This window comes from Cervus canadensis, chromosome 23 (assembly GCF_019320065.1).
Source record: "Cervus canadensis isolate Bull #8, Minnesota chromosome 23, ASM1932006v1, whole genome shotgun sequence".
NCBI classification, from domain to species: domain Eukaryota; kingdom Metazoa; phylum Chordata; class Mammalia; order Artiodactyla; family Cervidae; genus Cervus; species Cervus canadensis.
The window spans coordinates 45,398,006-45,417,693 of record NC_057408.1 but is presented as its reverse complement, the minus strand read 5'-3'; the positions used below and the strand labels follow the sequence as shown (position 1 = coordinate 45,417,693).

Below are 19,688 nucleotides of genomic sequence, written 5' to 3'. Positions count from 1 at the left end.
TGTGTGGTGGTATCTCATTGTTTTAATTTGCATCTCCTTGACAACATAGGATGTGGAGCATCTTTTCATATGCTTGCCATCTTTTTGGTGAGTTGTCTTTTAGGTCTTTGGCCCATTTTTTAATCTGTTTGTATTCTTTTTGTTGTGTTCTAAGGGTTCTCTATATATTTTGGATAACAGTCCTTAATCAGATATGTGTTTTGCAAATATTTTCTCCCAGTCTATGGCTTGTTTTTTCATTTTCTTGATACTTGATTTTTAAAAAGTATTTTTTTACTTAGACCTTTTAAAATATTTTTTTAACTCGGATCTTGGTCCATCTTTAGGTTTACAGTTTCTATTGTACTTACATTTAAGCTTTAAGTGTTCAGATGTTTCTGGAATACTTCTTTGTTTACATAGGTGGTAAATTAGTTCTTAGAACCATTCTCAGCATCCCATACCTCTGACAGTACCCCTGTGACATTTGATAAGGTGGAGACCAACCATTTTTATACAGTTTCTTTACATTGTATATTTCATTTGGTTGATTTGAGATACTAATTTTAAAAGTTTTCTTTTCCCTATTACAGAGACGCAGTTTTAAAGGTTAGGCTTTTAAATATACTGTTCAGGTTGTGGAACCATATTTCTTTCTCTTCACTTGCAACTGCTGTGTCTAGCACTTAACTTTCTTTCATTTAGTTTGAAACTCTTATACCTATGTGAGTGGGGTCTCTTTCCCTCTCTTAGCCCTAACATGCTGCTTTTTAAAGTTGAACACCAGAGGCTTTCATATCTTAAACACTTAACTGGTATAGTTCATTTCTGTTTTTTGTACACAAATGCATTACTACAGGGAGATTCAAATCTATTGATATGAAATCACATGATAGATCATTTGGCCCATGCAATAAATAGAAACAATATCTTTTTTATATAATCATGTTTGTGTAAATTGTTATGCACTGGTACGTGAGTTACGGTCAGTGACATGCCTCTTATTATGTATGGTGTTAAGGATGCCATTCAGTTCAGTTCAGTCGCTCAGTCGTGTCCGACTCTGCGACCCCATGAATCTCAGCACGCCAGGCCTCCCTGTCCATCACCAACTCCTGGAGTCTACCCAAACCCATGTCCATCGAGTCAGTTACACCATCCAGCCATCTCATCCTCTGTCGTCCTCTTCTCCTGCCCCCAATCCTTCCCAGCATCAGGATCTTTCCAAGTGAGTCAGCTGTTCACATCAGGTGGCCAAAGTATTGGAGTTTCAGCTTCAACATCAGTCCTTCCAGTGAACACCAGGACTGATCTCCTTTAGGATGGACTGGCTGGATCTCCTTGCAGTCCAAGGGACTCTCAAGAGTCTTCTCCAACACCACAGCTCAAAAGTGTCAATTCTTCGGCACTCAGCTTTCTTTATAGTCCAACTGTCACATCCATACATGACCACTGGAAAAACCATAGCCTTGACTAGATGGGCCTTTGTTGGCAAAGTAATGTCTCTGCTTTTAAATATGCTATCTAGGTTGGTCATAACTTTCCTTCCAAGGAGTAAGCGTCTTTTAATTCATGGCTGCAGTCACCATCTGCAGTGATTTTGGAGCCCCAAAAATAAAGTCTGACACTGTTTCCACTGTTCCCATCTATTTGCCATGAGAGTGATGGGACCAGATGCCATGATCTTAGTTTTCTGAATGTTGAGCTTTAAGCCAACTTTTTCACTCTCCTCTTTCACTTTCATCAAGAGGCTTTTTTTCCTTCACTTTCTGCCATAAGGGTGGTGTCATCTGCATATCTGAGGTTACTGATATTTCTCCCAGCAATCTTGATTCCAGCTTGTGCTTCTTCCAGCCCAGCATTTCCCATGATGTACTCTGCATATAAGTTAAATAAGCAGGGTGACAGTATACAGCCTTGACGTACTCCTTTTCCTATTTGGAACCAGTCTGTTGTTCCATGTCCAGTTCTAACTGTTGCTTCCTGACCTGCATACAGGTTTTTCAAGAGACAGGTCAGATGGTCTGGTATTCCCATCTCTTTCAGAATTTTCCACAATTTATTGTGATCCACACAGTCAAAGGCTTTGGCATAGTCAATAAAGCAGAAATAGATGTTTTTCTGGAACTCTCTTGCTTTTTTGATGATCCAGTAGATGTTGGCAATTTCATCTCTGGTTCCTCTGCCTTTTCTAAAACCAGCTTGAACATCTGGAAGTTCACGGTTCACATATTGCTGAAGCCTGTTTTGGAGAATAAGGATGCCATTAGAATTTTAGTATTTCTTTCGTCTTTCTCTTCTCTCTCCTTAAACATAATATACTCATCTTAGTACCCATAGCCATGTAGCAATTCTATTAGATAAAACCAACTAATTAATTTTGCTGGCACAATGCAAGGAGCCCAAACATATTTTGTGTTCTTATATGTGTGTCTTTTACATATGTGTGTATAATTTTATATCTTAAATATTAGCCCTTTGCAGCCATTTGCTCGAGGAGGTGGTTTAATGAATTCAATTGGTACAGATGAAGCACACCAAAAGTCTAAAGCAGAAAAACAAAGCTGGTTTTAACCATATAGTTTCAGAATAGCTAGTCTAGAGAGATTCTTCTCAAGGGCCTTTTCACGGGTATGGACCTTTCAGGATCGAAGGGTTTCTCCTCCTCAGTGGACCAGTGGAGGGCAATGGGGATATTTCAGGGGTTTTTAATCATCTTGGGTGAAAAAAAAGAAACCTGTTTTTATTTCATTGTCTTTCATTGGAGGCAGTTTGTGGATAACTTAGACTAACTTCCAAATCCCTCTTTTTTGAAAAAAAATTATTTATTTTAATTGGAGGACAGTTTTTCCACAGTATTGCATTGATATCTGCCATACATCAACATGAATTGGCCATGGGTATCCTGTCCCTGCCCCCACCACAAACCTCTCTCCCACCCCTCTAGTTTGTCACAGAGCACTGGACCAAATCCCTCTTAGTGCACCCTATTTACTAAACTGAGAGAGGGAGAGATGGGCACCAGGATTCAAAGGTGTCTGTGATCGATCTTTCTGATATTAAATGTACTAGACGTTAGAGACACCAGTTAATTTTAAAGACTGACAGAGAGGGATAGCCATGCCTCACTTCTTCTCTTGCTTAGATAAATTAAGTAAGATAATGTGTTTAGTTATAAGGAGAGATCTACACTTCCTTGCTCTTTGAAATCACTCATTCACATACCACCACCACCACCAAACAGCTTTCCTTTTTTTTTTTCTATTAGAGATGAAGATGACATCAATGATGTGACTTCCATGGCAGGGGTCAATCTCAGTGAAGAAAACGCCTGTATCTTAGCAACAAATTCTGAATTGGTTGGCACCCTCGTTCAGTCCTGTAAAGATGAACCATTTCTTTTCATTGGAGCTCTACAAAAGCGAATTTTAGACATTGGTAAGTATGATCATTGACCTGGTAAGACTGTCTGATCCAAGGAAAATATTATCAAGAGTTAGATAACCTGAGTTTGTGTTTCTGGAAAGTCTGAAGCTTAACAAAAGCTCTGCAAGTAGTCAAGATTTCATGGGTGTTACAGTAATATTTTATTTTAAAAATTATTAAAGTAACTTAAATCATACAACCTGTGGTTTCTGGTATAGGTAGTGGTTAATATCATAAGTATATAGATATACTTAGGATATATATTTTTTTTCTGTGCTGTTCTTCTTTGGTTGGCCTTTAGGCATGTAATTTATGTTACAAATTTGTGTTTATGAAACAAAAAAATAGCCAACGAGATTAAGTCCCTTTTTCCTCATCTCCACCCTGGAACTCAGACCCATCCTTATGGTAAAAGAGTGAAACTAGAATATCAGGGTTCTCTCTGGCCAGTAGTTGTTAGATGGCCTGAAGTATGTGAAAGGAAATGGTAGAGAACATACCTGTTTTATTCTGGAGCCAAACATTTTTGTTGTTAATAGCAAACTCACAGTGGTAACTGAAAAAAGAGACAAATTGAAGAGAGACTGTTGTGTGTGTGTCTTCTCGTTTCTTGTGTCCTGACCCAGGGGCTGGCCAGAGACTAACTCTCCTCCTTCACCCATGTCCACTTGAGAGGCCAGCACCAGTGACCTTTTAGTATGCTTGAGTAAGAACCTTTGCGTTCTGTGTTGAAGGCTTCACACAAAACTGTGGAAGTTTCAGATGTTTGATACATCCATGGTATATTTAAGGACTGTTACATATTCTAAGTCTACTTGAAAATTACCCAGTAAATATTTGAGCTCCTACTGTATGCTATACAAATTATCACTTTTTTCACCTCAGTATATATTATCCTTTTATTTTGAAAAAGTAGAACTTACATTAGTTCAAAAGGATTGGAATTCAGAAAAGCTAATTCTAAAATGTTTGTTTGCTGTTTGCTTGTGTTTTGTTTGCTCTCCTCTCCAGCCCTCCCTCCCCCTCTTTCTTCCCTCTCTCTCTTTCTTTCTCTTTCGTTTTCTTCATTGCGTCCTGTTTTGTACTGTACAGAAGGCGGTTCCTTAATTTGGGATTAAGCCTAAGCACATACCTTTCTGTGATGGCTTGGGAAATTTGCTGGTGTTTTAACTGCTTTTAGCCACAGAATTATTTAGAACTCTGGTGGAGCACAAGTCGATTCGTACTTAATTTTATCAATTCCCTGCCCCCGTATAAATTTTATTTCTAGCTTGATTTAGACCTTGACTGTATGATAGGAGAATTTTAGTATTGAAAGAACATTTTTGATCTTTTAGGACAGAGATTGACAGGTGTTTTTTTTTTTCTTGCAAAGGACCAGATAATAAATATTTGCTACTTTGTGGGCAAATATAGTCTGTGTCACAACTGCTCACCTCTACTGTTATATTACAGAAGAAGCTGTAGACAATATGTGAACTAATAGGAAAGACTGTATTCCCATCAAACTGTATCTATAAAGAGAGACCAGGTTTAGTTTGCTAACCTCTGCTTTCAAGGAGAATTCTGGGGATATATCTTTGTATTTTCAGTTCTTAGTGATAAAACACAAGCTTGTCATTTAATATGATGGAAAATTGCAAAACTTCTTCCCTCTAAATTACCTAAGCTTTTAAAACAAAAACCATAGAGTGAATGGAGTTATGTATTTCTAGGAATGTTCTTCATTTATAATAAAATTCCATGTTCACAGAACAGGTCAGAACCAAGATCATTTTTTAATAACAGGAGTTATAAATTAACCCAAAGAATTTGGGGAGGAAGATTTTCTTACTTGAATATGGTGGGGGAGTAAACATGCCAGTGTTCTTCCTTTTTTGCCAGTTACCTAAATTAAATTACACAGACTTTCTGTAAAATCACATAGTAAGCTTTCAAACACCAACTTGATCTCCTTAATCAGTTAATGATGACTTTACCAAAGAGAGTGTTTTATTTTAAAGTGAGACTTTAACTTTGTAATTGTGTCATGTTTTATCGTCAGTTTAGTGAGGATATTAGAAAATTTGATTGTTCACTAAGCCCTGAAATTGTTTGCAACTCCCAACGCTTGTTTATTTTTAGTATTTTAGAAATATGGATTTTTCTTTAACTTAAGCTTCTGTTTTATACTTATGAAATTATTTTCAAAGTTTTTTCCCAGACACTATATGTTATTAAATGTTCGTTTTTCTTAAAGTATCAACTGGTATGTCATCCTCTACATACCCATGTTTATTCATAATTTTAATCACTGGATTGTTTTGAAATTGTATTATTGCTGCTATACAAGGCCCCACTATTTATTTATGCTGACGTTTCAGTAAAGTAGATTTGACTTTCCGGTTTTTTCCCCTTGCTTGAATTGTATATTGGTGATGAATTCAGTTTTGCTAAAAAGTAATGAACTACGTTTTGAAGGTTTGGTACAGATGAAGCTGAATCGTTTTATATCCTTTTTCTGTCTGGTTTAATATAGCCCACGTTTTGAACTAAAGTTCAGTGTTTCTTATGGCAGCATTTCTTATGATCAAACAGTATATTTAAGATTTGTTGGCTTTTTAAATTAAAGCTTTTTTTTTGCAATCTTTATTCACACTTTGAGTATATAAGAATGTATTTCAGATAGAGTGCAAGTTAAATATTATATTTTTAAAATTTGTGTAAATACATATGTTAAAAACAAACACAATAGCACTTAGAAAACTCATTTAGATGAGATTACATAATTGCATGTATCTTTAGGGTTATCATCTCTGATGATACAGGTGGTTTCACTGAGCTGGAGAACTGCTATTTAAATACTGATGAGGTTGATTTATAAATGAGCTTCTGCTTTGCAGTATGTGGTCGAAATTGTTTTCTTGAAACTTTCTTCCTAGTTAGCAGAAGGAAGAATAGAAGTTTGGTTTATTTATAGAAAGAGATATAGTGAAAGAGAAGTTTTTTAAAATTGATGAGTAAAATGATGAGGCTTTGAACTCATTTCAACATGTAAACTAATTATCAAGTCAATTTATAGAATATGAGTGCAAAGTAAGCATGATTGGTATTGGACAGAAAAAGTATAGGTGTGTCGTGTAGACAAGCTATTAACAGAGATTCACAATCTGAATTCATGGAAACAAATGTTGTAAATTGCTACCAGTGTCAAACAGGGCAAAATGTAATTTTCTGTTTTTTTTAATTACTAAAATTAACAGAATACAGCACTAATTTCTGCAGTTACCATTTTCCTCCCTGAACACTAGACTTGATTTGTGTTCTTATTAACTTTGTCCTATAAATGACCTTGCAAGGAGAATGATTCTAGAGGCTAAGTGAAACAATGTCTATATTTTCTGAGGCTCCAGGCTAGGTTTTATTAATGTAATGTCTTAAGATCTTTGAAGTTGTGACTTTACCAGGAAAATCATAATCTCCAAACCTTTATTCATAATGGGTATGACTTCCAGGGGGAACAGAATACCTGCTGTGCTAATTATTTCAATTATCAGCCTCTACTAAAACACGTAATGGATTTTCCCTGCTTCCACAGGTAAAAAGCATGACATTACAGAACTTAATTCTGATGCTGTGAACTTGATCTCCCATGCAACACAGGAGCGATTACGAGGCCTTCTAGAAAAACTGACTACAATTGCTCAGCATCGAATGACAACTTACAAGGTAAAGGAAATCGTTAGAGAAGACCAAACTCTTCTCGCCCCTTTGTTCTGTTAAAGGTAGCTGTTTGATATAGATTCATATTCTAGGTACATTTTTCTTTTTTTATTTTTATTTTTTTTTTTCATATTCTAGGTACATTTTTCAAGGAAATGGTTGAGACATAATTCATACTGGTAGAAAATCAAAATCTCATTCCTAATGTGCCTTATTTAGATATGTTTACATGACAAATAAATAGAGTTTCAGTAGTATCCAAAGCTTCTATGTTAGTGTAGACTGAAATATGCATCTGTCATGCCTGAGGCTTCTCTTCCTAAAGCTCTTGACTGGAAAGGGGAGGATGTGTTAGAAGGAAATATTGGGTAGCTGTGTTCTCTTCAGTGATCCGTACTCTGCTGGCAACTCCCGTTTCCTTTCAGTGAGTTAAGCTATTGCATTGAGGACTTTTATTTAAAAAATTACATGCACGAATAGCCTTGTCTTATCCCTAGTGGTGTGAACCAGATCACTTGCCATCATCAAGATGAAAGCACTGGATTTATTTGTATTATGGTTTTGATGAAGAACAAATATATTGGTTGATGAGGGTTAAAAAAGAAAAAGATAACCTTTCCCCTCATAGCAGGAAATGTTCACAGCTAGATTTTATACATGTTACATGGGTAACCTTTTAATGTTTTGAGTTTGCAAGAATGGTCATTGTCATGATGTCCTAGACGTAGGTTAAAAGGAATCTAGAGAAGTATCAGCTATGCTTATGGAAAATTTCCTGGAGGAAATAATTCTATTTTCTCCCCTTTCTGCTTCATTTAGAATTTTGGGAGAACTGTTTATAGTTGTTGAGGTGCTCACTTGTGTGTTTGAGGTGCTCACTTGAGAATTTGCTAGACTGACTTAAATATCATCAGAAAAAACTGCAGAAAAAAAGACCCCTAATGTCAGTATTTATTTCTGTGTACTTCTGGAATTTGTCCATTTCTTTTGGGTTATTTAATTTATTGGCATACAGTTGTTCATAATATTCTCTGGTAATCCTTTTTATTTTTGTAAGGTCCATGACAATGATCCTACTTTCTTTTCTCACTTTGTTTCCTGAAGGTATAAGGTTGGTTACTTATTTACAATCTCTTCTTTTAATGAGGCATTTCTTTATTGCTATAAAATTCCCTCTAAACACTGCTTTTGCTGCATTCAATAAGTTTTGGTACATTGTGTTTTTGTTTTCATTTATCTCTTAGTTATTTTCTAATTTCCCTTGAGATTTCTTTTATCTATTGGCTATTTAAAAGTATGTTGTTTAATTTCCACATATTTGTGAAATTTCCAGTGTTTCTTCTGTTGATTTCTAGCTTCATCGTTGTCAGAGAATATTCTTAGCACAATTCAGTCATTTTAAATGTAGTGAGGCTCGTCTTGTGGCCTAACATATCATCTTTCTTAGAGGCTATTCCATGCGCACTTGAGAAGAATGTGTATTCTGCTGTTGTTGGGGAGGAGTGTTCAGTATGTCTGTTAGATCTAGTTGGTTTATAGTGTTAGTCCTCTGTTTTCATATTGATATTCTGTCTAGCTATTCAATCCAGTATTGAAAGTAAGGTATTAGACTTCAGCTACTGTTGTAAAACTGTCTCTTTCTGAATTCTCCCCTTTTCCTCACCCTGTTGTTTCAGAGGTACACAAGTGTACTTTCATTTACAGTAGACAGTTTCTGTACAAAATGTAGTATGTACATTTAGTATGGGATAAAATTTTTCCAATGATTGATTGTAATGGAATGCTTTCCATTGCACTTTCCAGTGTAATGTTTACTATCCCAAATACCATCCAAAGCTTTATTATGTGTAACCTTCAGATGGAGTAGTTCTTGTAATGTACATCAGCAGCACATATTCCAAGGATTTAGTTGCCCCAGGCTAAATGGATAGCATCTACTCCACTTAGAAACTCAGTAAGACTTCCCTGGTGGCTCAGACAGTAAAGCGTCTGTCTACAATGCAGGTGACCTGGGTTTGATCCCTGGGTTGGGAAGATCCCCTGGAGAAGGAAATGGCAATCCACTCCAGTACTATTGCCTGGAAAATCCCATGGACAGGGGAGCCTGGTAGGCTACAGTCCCTGGGGTCCCAAAGAGTCGGACTCGACTGAGCGACTTCACTTTCACTTTCAATACCTCCTTAACTTCCTGCCTTGACATTGTCTGTCCTGATTTATTTTTCCCCCCTCTGCCTTTCCCCACTCTTACTCTTTAATATAGCTAATGCCACTGTGTGAGTTCATGCATATAAAAAGGCAGCTACATGATCATACTTCTTTAAATAGAAATGATAATCATTTAATTATTTTTGATTCTAATTCAAAATTATACTTATTTTGTAGACTCTGATTATGATAATCTTTGTGTCACAGATTGAGCCTTGTCTGTATATTTCAGTTCATCCTGATAGGATTTGTTTTTATCTGTACAGTGGGAAAATTTACTCCATGAATTTCATAACAATGAGCTACTTTTATTAAAAGCAAAATCCCACCATCTCTTTCGATTTGAAATCCATCTACTTTTGATAATCTTTCACCTGGTTAGATATAATTCTCTAATTAATCATAGTCCATAAATTGAGATTTAAATAAAGAAGTGGAAAGTAAACACATGTGATGCAAAGCTTCTGATCTTGCTGCCAGGTTTTTTCCCACTGAAGATATATTAGAGTCTTCTAGTGCCAGTGGCTGTGGAAAAGCTTCAGTGTTTTCCAGTTGAAAGGGACTGTAGTGCTTTCTTTAGATGGGATTCACTTGATGATGTTGTCATTTGGTCTGAGTCCTTGTATTTTCATTACTAAACCACCCTCCTCTGTGGTCCAAGAAGACTTCAGTTAGACCAGCTGGATAGACAGAAGGGATCATGATAAGACTGGGGTTACTGTTATTTAAATACAGTTAGAGACTCAGTAGAAATAGGGAAGACACTCATTTGTTTAGGATCTGGAAGAGTAAAGGAAGGATGCATTAAGCAAGAGGTGGTTGCACTGAGCTGGAAGAGAGAAAGAGAAGGAATCTTAGCATGGAAATGAGATTGGGTTCAAATTTAGAAACTCTGTTCCCCTTTTTAATTTAGCATTTGTTGTCCTTTTAAATTAAATCCTCTCAGTAAACTATCTCCAGAGTGTATGAACACAAAAATGGTAAAAATGAAGTATTTAAGAAGCCACTGGTTATTTTGTTTATGCCTGTATGGTTGGCCCATAATGTATTCCATATTCTATCTTGTATTATTTAACTTTAAAAAACATTTGAGAATTCTTTTTTGTATTAAACACAAAGTAAAATAAGTAGCACTAATACATCCTTGTTCGTTATACTATGTAATACTCCTTTGATCTGGTTAAATACCAACAATAAAAATTTAATTTAAAAAGAATCTTGGGCATATGAAATCTCTCAGTCCCAGTTAATTAAATCAGCCATGAGCATGGGATAAAACAAAGATGGGAATGGTACTGTAACTAGATTTCCAAGCCAGGCACTGACTGTTGGACTAAATGTTTAAAAACATTCAGTTTTCCTGTTATAGTCTCCCTCCTATAGTTTAGATGTCTGAATTACTGAAATGAGTAGATGGCAGGAAGTCACCCCCCACCCCCACAAGCATATATATATTAATATTAAGAGAGATGGGTGGTTATATCAGATGAAGAAAATAATAAAGTATTTAGGTTGTAAAGCACTGTTTTAGAGTTTAGCATATTAGAATAAATGAGACTGTAAATTTTATCCTTTTATGGAACATTGAAGATGAATAATTACACTTCTTGTTATGACTCTGATTTATGCAAGTTTCTGCCCAAGTCCATAGCTTAAGGAAATCCTCACAACAGGGTTTAGGATTTTAAGTTTGCCATTTGATCTTACGTTGTCTTTTGATAGAAGTTGCATTTGCTTGTAAAAGTTAGACCAATTCAGCAATAGAAGCAAAGGTGATAACTTTCATCTTTGGTATATTTTTCAGAGAGGTGATTATTTATTTTTTTATCTTTTATGGGCCTAAGATTTAATTAATCATTAAGGTCTGATGAGATTGATAGTAGTTTAACTAAAAAGATTTAGATGATAGGTAAACAGTACACTGTTTTGCTTTCTATTCCTATTATCAGGATCTGCTGGGCTTAATTCCTTTTTCCTCCCCTCTGGAAGAAGCTTACTAGGAAATCTCTTTGAAATTTTTGCTTAATCGCCTCTCGGATTTTAAGAATGAGGGCTTCCCTAGTGGTTCTGACAGTAAAGAATTTGCCTGCAATTCAGGAGACCCAGATTCCATCCCTGGGTCAGGAAGATCCACTGCCGGAGGGAATGGCAACCCACCCCAGTATTCTTGCCTGAAGAATTCCATAGACAGAGGAGCCTGGTGGGCTACAGTCCATGGGATTGCAAAGAGTTGGACATGACTGAGAGACTTTCAAACTTCTTTTTAAATTGCCTCTCAGATTTTAAGAATGATTAACATACTTGCTTTGTTGTTTGTTTAGCAGAAATAAAATATTACCTCCTGAAAATTTACCTCCCTATGTATCTTGGTGTAACTGTCTTTAGTTGATTTATAACAAGACCTAATGTAGAATGTGTTGCCTTAGATCATCAGAAGACTTTTTTTTCCCCCAGGCAAGTGAAAATTACATCCTGTCTAATGACACCAGATCACAGCTCAAATTTCTTGAAAAGCTAGATCAACTGGAGAAGCAGAGAAAGGATTTAGAAGAAAGAGAAATGTTACTTAAAGCAGCCAAGGTAAGATCCTGTGTGATTTATGAGTGAACATGGCCTGTCAAGGAGGTCAGAATCAGCTTTATCATTGGTTGACTGTCTTGGTTTTGTTAGGCCATTAGGTGTCTCTGAAGGATTTCTTAAAATGGAATAGTTTTTAAAAGTTTATTTATTTTGAAATCATCCCATACTTACAGAAAAGCTGCCAGAACAACATATCTCCTTTTCAGTTGAGGTTCCCATTTTTAAGATTTTAGTGTACTTGCTCCATCTCCACTGTTTCTGGAAACAGGTACACACTCCCATCATCATTATTCTTTTCTTCTGTTCTTTTTCTCTTTCAATTCAGAGATTTCTTGTACTGTTTTCTCTAGTCTTTCTCTGAACCTTTGAAAGCAAGCTTTAGACATGACATCTCATCATCATTTCTGAACATTCTAGCATGTGTTTGGAAAATCAGGGACATTCTCCTGTGTAACCTTCCAAGTCAGGATGTGACTCATATGACACAACCCTCTAAATCCTTAGACCCCAGCCAGGTTTCACCGGCTGCCTCAGATCTTTTTCCTTCAAGGCCCGTTTTCACGTTCAGGTGTATGTGTCTGTTCAGTTGTCATCTCTTTTCAGACTCCTTTCAGATCTCCTCACTCTTTCCCTTTCATATCTTTGACAGGTTTCGAGAGTACAGGACTTAATTCTTCTGCAGGTGACTCTGGACCACAGTTCATCTTGTGTTTGTTTCCTCACGTTTCATTTAGGGCATGCATTCTTGGTGGTTATACATACATAGAAATGATGCTGCATTCTTCTCAGCTGATTCTTTCAAAAGGCAAACTTAATCAGCTCTCTCTATTTTAAACTTGCCCTTTTCCCGTTTGTAATCAATTAGTTTTTTGTAGAAAGGTATTGTAGGATTATACCAATAATCCCATACCTTATCAAACTCTACTTAGCAACTTTAGCATCTATAGATGATATCTGTGAATCAGCTACATCTACGATGGCTGCCAAATGGTGATTCTTTATTCTTGTCACCTCTTCCACATTTGTTAGTACTGTCTTCCGTGGAAGAGCCTTTCTTTCTCTGATTCATTCACTCATTTTTATCAGTATGGCCTCTCAGATTTCTGTTTGATTCAACAGGTTGTAACCTATTACTGTCATGATCTATTCTGATGCTCAGATCTCTTGAGTGGGAGACCCTTCCAGCTGGCACCTCTGTCCTTTTGTCTTATTAAGATCATTCACTGAACATGCCCTTGCTTTCAGGCACAAGATACTCCAGGCCCAGCTTTCATTCATCCTCCCCAGCCATAGAATCAGTCATTTCTCCCAGGAACCCTATATTTTTTTAGTTGAGGATGATACCCAGAAACAAGATTAGAGCCTCCTATGTGCTCCTTGCTCAGAGGGTATTATTACATTAGATCCTGTCAAATAGACAGAGGTAGGAAGTCTAAGTATGGTATGTATATATGTACACATATGTGTATAAACACACATAGATGAATAAATATTTTTCTGTGTGTGTATAAAACCATAAATTTATATTCTAAAACTATAATTTTTATATGAATACCTTTATTTCATATCTTAGGATTCTTCCTAGCCTTAACCTTTCCATGTTTATAAGTATTTACTCTGTAGTCAGAAACTTGGCTCTCATTATCCTTGATCTATTTACTTATATTCGCTATTTACTTATTTGATCAATGTAATTAATCTTCCAAGCAGCCATGTTGACTGACTCTTCTGTCTGCCACCACTGTTATCCCTGCCCTCATTTCATGGCCCATGTAATTGGCCGCCATGCCTGCTGGCCCTTGCCTTGGCGAGCCTCCTCAGCCCTTCGTCTCCCTTCTTTCTTGGCCTCTGGTCTACACCTTCATGTGTCAGGGTGCACCAAAGCCATGTGACTGAGCAGCTCCTCACTGCCCACAGTCTCAGTCCCCATTTTGACCCCTCTTACACTGGGAAAGGCAGCTAGGACAGGCAGATGCTCTTTCCTGAGCCCGTGAGTATTATAAGCAAGCATGCAGCCGCTGTAACGAGGTGGTTTATTGGGATTTTATTTCCAATTACTATGCTGTAAACAAGGTTATAAACTATTAAATACTTGTTTAGTTCTTATTGGATGTAGTATATTATACTTGCTCTCACTTTCCCTTCTTTTCACCTTGCAGTCTTGCAGATTTTCTTACTCAGTAAATGACATTGTTACTCATCCAGATGTTCAAGCCACAAAATCTAGGACATCATCGTTAACTCCTTTCCTCTCTCCTTGTCCTGCATCCAGTCATTTCCTGTTCAATTCCCGAAGTATCCGCCACCCTCTCTTCATCACTGTTGTCACCACTCTAGTCTAAGGCATCTTGCCCTTGAACATTTATAATATCTTCTAACTAACACCCTTTTCTTTCTACAATCCATTTTTCATACTGTTGTCAGGATAGTGTTTTCATAACAAATCGTGTGTGTGTCTCTGTTGCATAAAATTCCTTCAGTGGCTTCCTCTTGCACTTAAAATCCAAACTTCTTACCAAATTTTAAAAGGCACCCACCTCCCTGTCTGACCTTGCTTCATGCTTTTCCCTTCTTCGCTCATTCAGCCCCAGTCACAGTGACCTTTCATTGCGCTCCAAGTTTGTATCCTAGACTACTGATGAGGCATCCAAAACTGAACGCTGAGTTCCCTTCCCCAGATCTAGTGCGGTCTTGACCTTCTCGGAAAATTGGAACAATCATCCTTCCAGTTACTTAGACCACAGTCCTAGGCGTCATCCCTGACTCCTCTCTTTACTTCACACCCTGTGTCCAGTCCTTCTGTAAATCTGGTTGGCTCTGCCCCTAACATATGTTTCAATCTAATTATTTATTGTCACCTTCTCTGCTCTGATGCCGGCTCAGGTCATCCTCATCTCTGTCCCAGTCTTGTATTCACAACAGTTGTCTTAGAACAGTCTCCTAATTGCTCTGTGTTCCTGTGCCTCCAGTCTTGGGTCCCTTCAGTGCACCCTGTACACGGCCTCCAGGGGCCTTTCAGAAGTGTCTTGTCGGAGGCATCTCACACCTGTGCTTCAAATCCTCCAGTGGCTTTTTCTTAAAACAAGAATCAAACCCCAACTCCTTACTGTGGCCTGTAAGGCGACACCTGGTATCCAGCCACAGCAGCCTCCTTTTTTCCTCAAGTGTGCCAAGCAGATTCCCATTTTTTGGCTTCTGCAGTGACTTCTGCCTTCTGCTTGGGATGTTCTTCCCTCAGATATTTGTGTGGCTGCCTCCTGCTTGTCATTCAGATCTCTACTCAGTTTTCGCTCCTTAGCGATGGATTCTGTCCCATTCTAGCTATAGAAGTACTCCCCTCCTTCTATCACATGATCCTGTTTTCTTTATAGTACTTACCATTCTCAGTCATTTTTTTCTTTTTCCCCATCATAAATGTATTATATTTCACAGCTGTGTTTAATTTCTGTAAATTTTATTATTTTTATCTTCTTAGGCAGGGACTTTGTCTTGTCATCTCATTTCTGTATCTCCAAGGCCTAGAACAGTGACAAGTCAAGTAGGATATATACTATGGGTAGTCAGCAAATGTTGGTTGACTGACAAAGACTTGATAACAAAATGTGCCCATTTTATACTGAGGCAAAGCATTATATGCACAAACATGTACATGCACACATATACACACATGTTTTTGTGTGAATACATACATACACATACTCATTCTCTCCTAACATAGATATAATAATAAAAGAGTTTTCTTAGTTTCAGTTGGAGTGAAGTTGTTCTATTAGATTGGACACAAAATGAAGGAAAAAATTACTTTGAACAGAATCTTATGTAAGTATTAAGGTGTTTAAAATTGGAAGGCACTCAAATCTAAACAGTTTCTAGTGCTTTCCTTTAACAAAATTCTATTAAATTCGGAAAATACCTTTAGCTTTTATTTTGTTAGCCTATCTTTAGTTAGCTAATGTTTCATTTTATAGAATAAATATTCAGATTTATAAGGAATTAGGTAATTTTGTTAGAATGAGAAAAAGGATATACCTGTCCACAGCATCTTTTTCAGCAGACAAATGTCCATGGTGTCAAAAATAAAATTCCTTCCTTACCTCTTGATGCATCATAGCATTACATGTAGAAGGTAGCTCTCTTCTTATAGCAGTCTTCTAGGATTATTCATTTTTGGAATGTTGAACTGAATTAGCATGGAAAGAAACATTCAATAAACAGTTTTTGAACTTTTACTTGGGCACAGCATTCAACTAAGTGCTATAGAGAATCCAAAGAAGATGACATACTCTAGTGAAAACACTGGGATGTATTTCTTCCTTAATTCTTAAAAATTACACATTTGAAGAGAGAGAAATTCAGTTCAAAGTTCATCAGTTTCTTGGTTTTAATAGTCTTTGAAATACCATGTGTTTTACCAAAATGACTTCACCTGAGGATCAGCCAGTGTTGATTGTTTTCATTCATTTAAGCCAACAGTTATCCTCCTTTGCTTTCCTTCCTCTGTACCATACATTTTTCAGTTTTTAGTGTTCCAATAAGAACAACGTCATGCCTCAACTGGACCTGACCGACATTGTTAGCATCATTTTCTGTATAAACTTCCTCCAGGCTAGAACTGCAGCAGCCAGCCCAGATGATGAGGTGGGAGGAGGTAGGGGGAGCACGGGACTGGATTGAGGCATTTTCCCCCAGAGCTAAGGTTTTCAATCACAAGAGAAAATTGTCATTTATTAAATATTTAACGGCAACTATGGTGTTTAGCTGCTAGTAATTTCTATTAAAATTTTCTTTTCCTTTGATAGAGTCGTTCCAATAAAGAAGATCCAGAACAGCTGAGATTAAAGCAGAAAGCCAAAGAGGTAGGACTTTCAAGTTACCATGCTGTCTTTGTGTTGGAGGGAAGGTTGGCAGCTCTCTCCTGGCAATTAGGTCAGGGTTTATTTTGCTGTTGCATACCATTTGCCGAAGCCTTGGGGAAGGACAGGAACTGCTGAAGGCAAGGGCAGTGCTTCAAATGAGGTCAATGAGTTATGTGCTCTCTTTTTAAAATTTATTTTCAAGGCTTAGGCCTGTCTAGAAATGGCTCTTTGTAAACTCCAGCAGCCCACTTGGAGGAATATAATGTGGGATTAAAAAAAAAAGAAAAAAAGAAACTTCTGAGATTTAGCATCTGGGACTGTACAATAGGCTACATTTTTCCAGGGTAATTGTTCGTTTTGTAAATCTGATACTGCTTATAATTCTTTGGCTGGGAGGTGGTACTGGGATTTAGTTTTAAATGGAAAACGCCTCTGGCTTTTAATTTTCTGGGCCCAGCAGTTTTCTGTTCTGGAATGGAGCCCTTGTTTCACACAGTTCATGTTTAGCTGCAGGGGTTTTAGTTTATAGCTTAGACTGGTTAAGCTTTTACTCCCAGAGGCCTCTGCATAGCAACTGTAGAAATCAACAAATAAGTTCATTTATGTCTGCAGCCTCCTCTCAGTAGCTGACTTTTTACATTTCCCAATATCCATTTCCTGACTTTTCTAGCCCCAGAGAAAAAAGCTCCACTAATTGGAGCTTATTTTAATTGAGCCTTAATATTGGATCTCACTGGAGTTGCCCCCAGAGCTGCTGAGAACAGAAGGAAATGAAAGTACCTAAGGTTGAAGATGGGGTGTGTGTGGATGGGGGTGTGTGTGTGTGTGTGTGTGAAATTTTTCACTTGACCTACAGATTCTTTTCCCTGCTGAATAAATCATCAAGCCTGTTCACATTTCTGATTAAGGATCTGACAGCAGACGATAATAAAGACAATTGAGGTGTGAGACGTGTGATATGGAGCTGAAGAAATTGGTTTCTATAGTTACTTGACTGATTTCATGCAATTTTTAAGGATCTTTGTGCTAAATAAGAGTGATTTCCTGAGCAACCTTTTTCCTTAACTGTGCCTCTTGAACTATGAAATTTGTTGTTGCTTAACATTGCTGCACTCGGCTCCTAGGTGCCAGCAGCAGCAGGTTATTTATGAATGTTTTAAGGGCCCTTATTGTTTGGATTAATGTAGGAGCTGAGGCAAAACAAATGGAAATCTAGTAAGATCCTTACAATCAATGTAGTGTGTTTTCACTAAAACAGAAAAGGAAGAAAACATGAACTCTGGATGGAGGAGTTTCTGGATTGGGGGGAAGAGAACTATGAAAGGAGAACATTAAAAATGATTTGAAACCAGAATCATTTTATTTCAGCAACAAAAAGATTTCTGGTACTCATTTCTTTCCAGTGGAAAACTTACCTAAAAATGTCACGTGAAAAAAGGAACCACAAGAACTATACCTATACCCTTTTAGCAAGCCTGGCTTGATGGTAGATTGTGTGGGGATGCGCACTCTGTGGCTGCTCTGAATCATGAGTGGTCCTGTTTGTTTTCATTAAGGACTGATTAGATGCTTATCTTGCTTCGAATTCCAGCCACTTTTGGAAAATATATATCAGAAATCTTACCCTTTTATCATTAAAGGCCTTTCCTGTCTGTTCTTCCTTCATAAACTTTCAAACATCTGGATGATTAGATTAAATTTTCCTTCAGGTTTATATGGAGTGGTTTTGGTTGGTTGGTTGGTTTTTCTTTTATGTGTGTGTGTGTGTGTGTGTGTGTGTGTTTGTTTTAAATTCCCTGAGGGATGAATAGTTGGATAGGAGTTTTCGAAGAAAAGTCTAAGAGCAAATGTGAAGGGAAAAACTTCTCCCTGAGAGCAGGTGGTGGCAAACCTGTTCTTTTTCCTCCCCAATCTTTTCACAGCTCCATTTATTTCTTTTTCCTAGCAAGATTTAAAAGACCATATATTTTCTTTCCAAAATATTTGGAAAGTTTTCTGGTTGCTTCCTATTCTAAATCCTCTTTGATTAAAAAAAGAATCAAAGACATTGGCCCAGTTCCAAGAACAGGGCCACCCTGTATTCGTTGCAAATGCTTGATAAAAGTAAAATATTGTCATTTTTGTCATCCCTTTGCCCCCTAGAGCTCTTCATAACTAATATTCTTAGGGCCTCTAGTTTAGAATCAAATATGCCATATTTTTTTAAGAAAAAACTTTTTGTTTTGTAATGGTGATATAGCCAGTTAACAATGTTGTGGTAGTTTCAGTGGACGGCAAAGGGACTCAGCTGTATGTATACATGTACCCATTTTCCCCCAGCACCCCTTGCATCCAGGCTGCCAGATAACAGAGTTCCGTGTGGTCTTCAGTAGGTCCTTCTTATTTATCCATTTTAAATAGAGCAAAACACCATATTTTGTTTGGGTGCAATAATCATTGACACTGTCTTATAGAGTTGAATTGTTGTATGGTAATTTGTAAGGTTATCATTTGGGATATGCTAACTGCTATCACACTGGTGTAAACTATAAAGCTTTGGTTTGTCCTGTTTCGGTATTTGGCTGTTGAGGGAGTTTTCACTGTCCAGTCCCGAAAATTAGCACAGATGCCTTCCAGTGTCTCAGTTAAAACTGCTTTGCTCTCCTTTTCCAGGTAATTACCTACCTACCAAGGTGGGCACAGGAAATAGATTAATGACCACATCTCACAAATATAGAACTCCAAAGAACTATTGAAGGAAGCTGTAGGCTTTATTGATCCTGAGAAATGTTTCAGCAATGATGTCTGTCATATAAATATTAAATCTCAGCTTGAGTCCCCTTTGCACATAGGCTTATACTTCATGATTGCCTCTAGCTGTTAAGGGCTAGAGTTTTGGTCTTGGTCATTTCTCCCCTTGGTTTTCTTGTCTCTAATACAGGTTTAGAATCTATGCATTCC

The 19,688-nt window shown here is 37.2% G+C and overlaps 1 protein-coding gene across 2 annotated transcripts in view; it reads left to right on the top strand.

Moving 5' to 3' along the window:
• Window positions 1–19,688, top strand: part of TAF4B (TATA-box binding protein associated factor 4b) — an 89,541-nt gene that overhangs the window by 40,122 nt on the left and 29,731 nt on the right. For both annotated transcript variants that reach the window (XM_043444278.1, XM_043444279.1), the window contains 4 exons: window positions 3,248–3,417; window positions 6,983–7,113; window positions 11,767–11,892; window positions 16,692–16,748. In XM_043444278.1, the coding sequence (XP_043300213.1) occupies window positions 3,248–3,417; window positions 6,983–7,113; window positions 11,767–11,892; window positions 16,692–16,748 (484 nt within the window). The remainder of the gene's footprint in view (window positions 1–3,247; window positions 3,418–6,982; window positions 7,114–11,766; window positions 11,893–16,691; window positions 16,749–19,688) is intronic.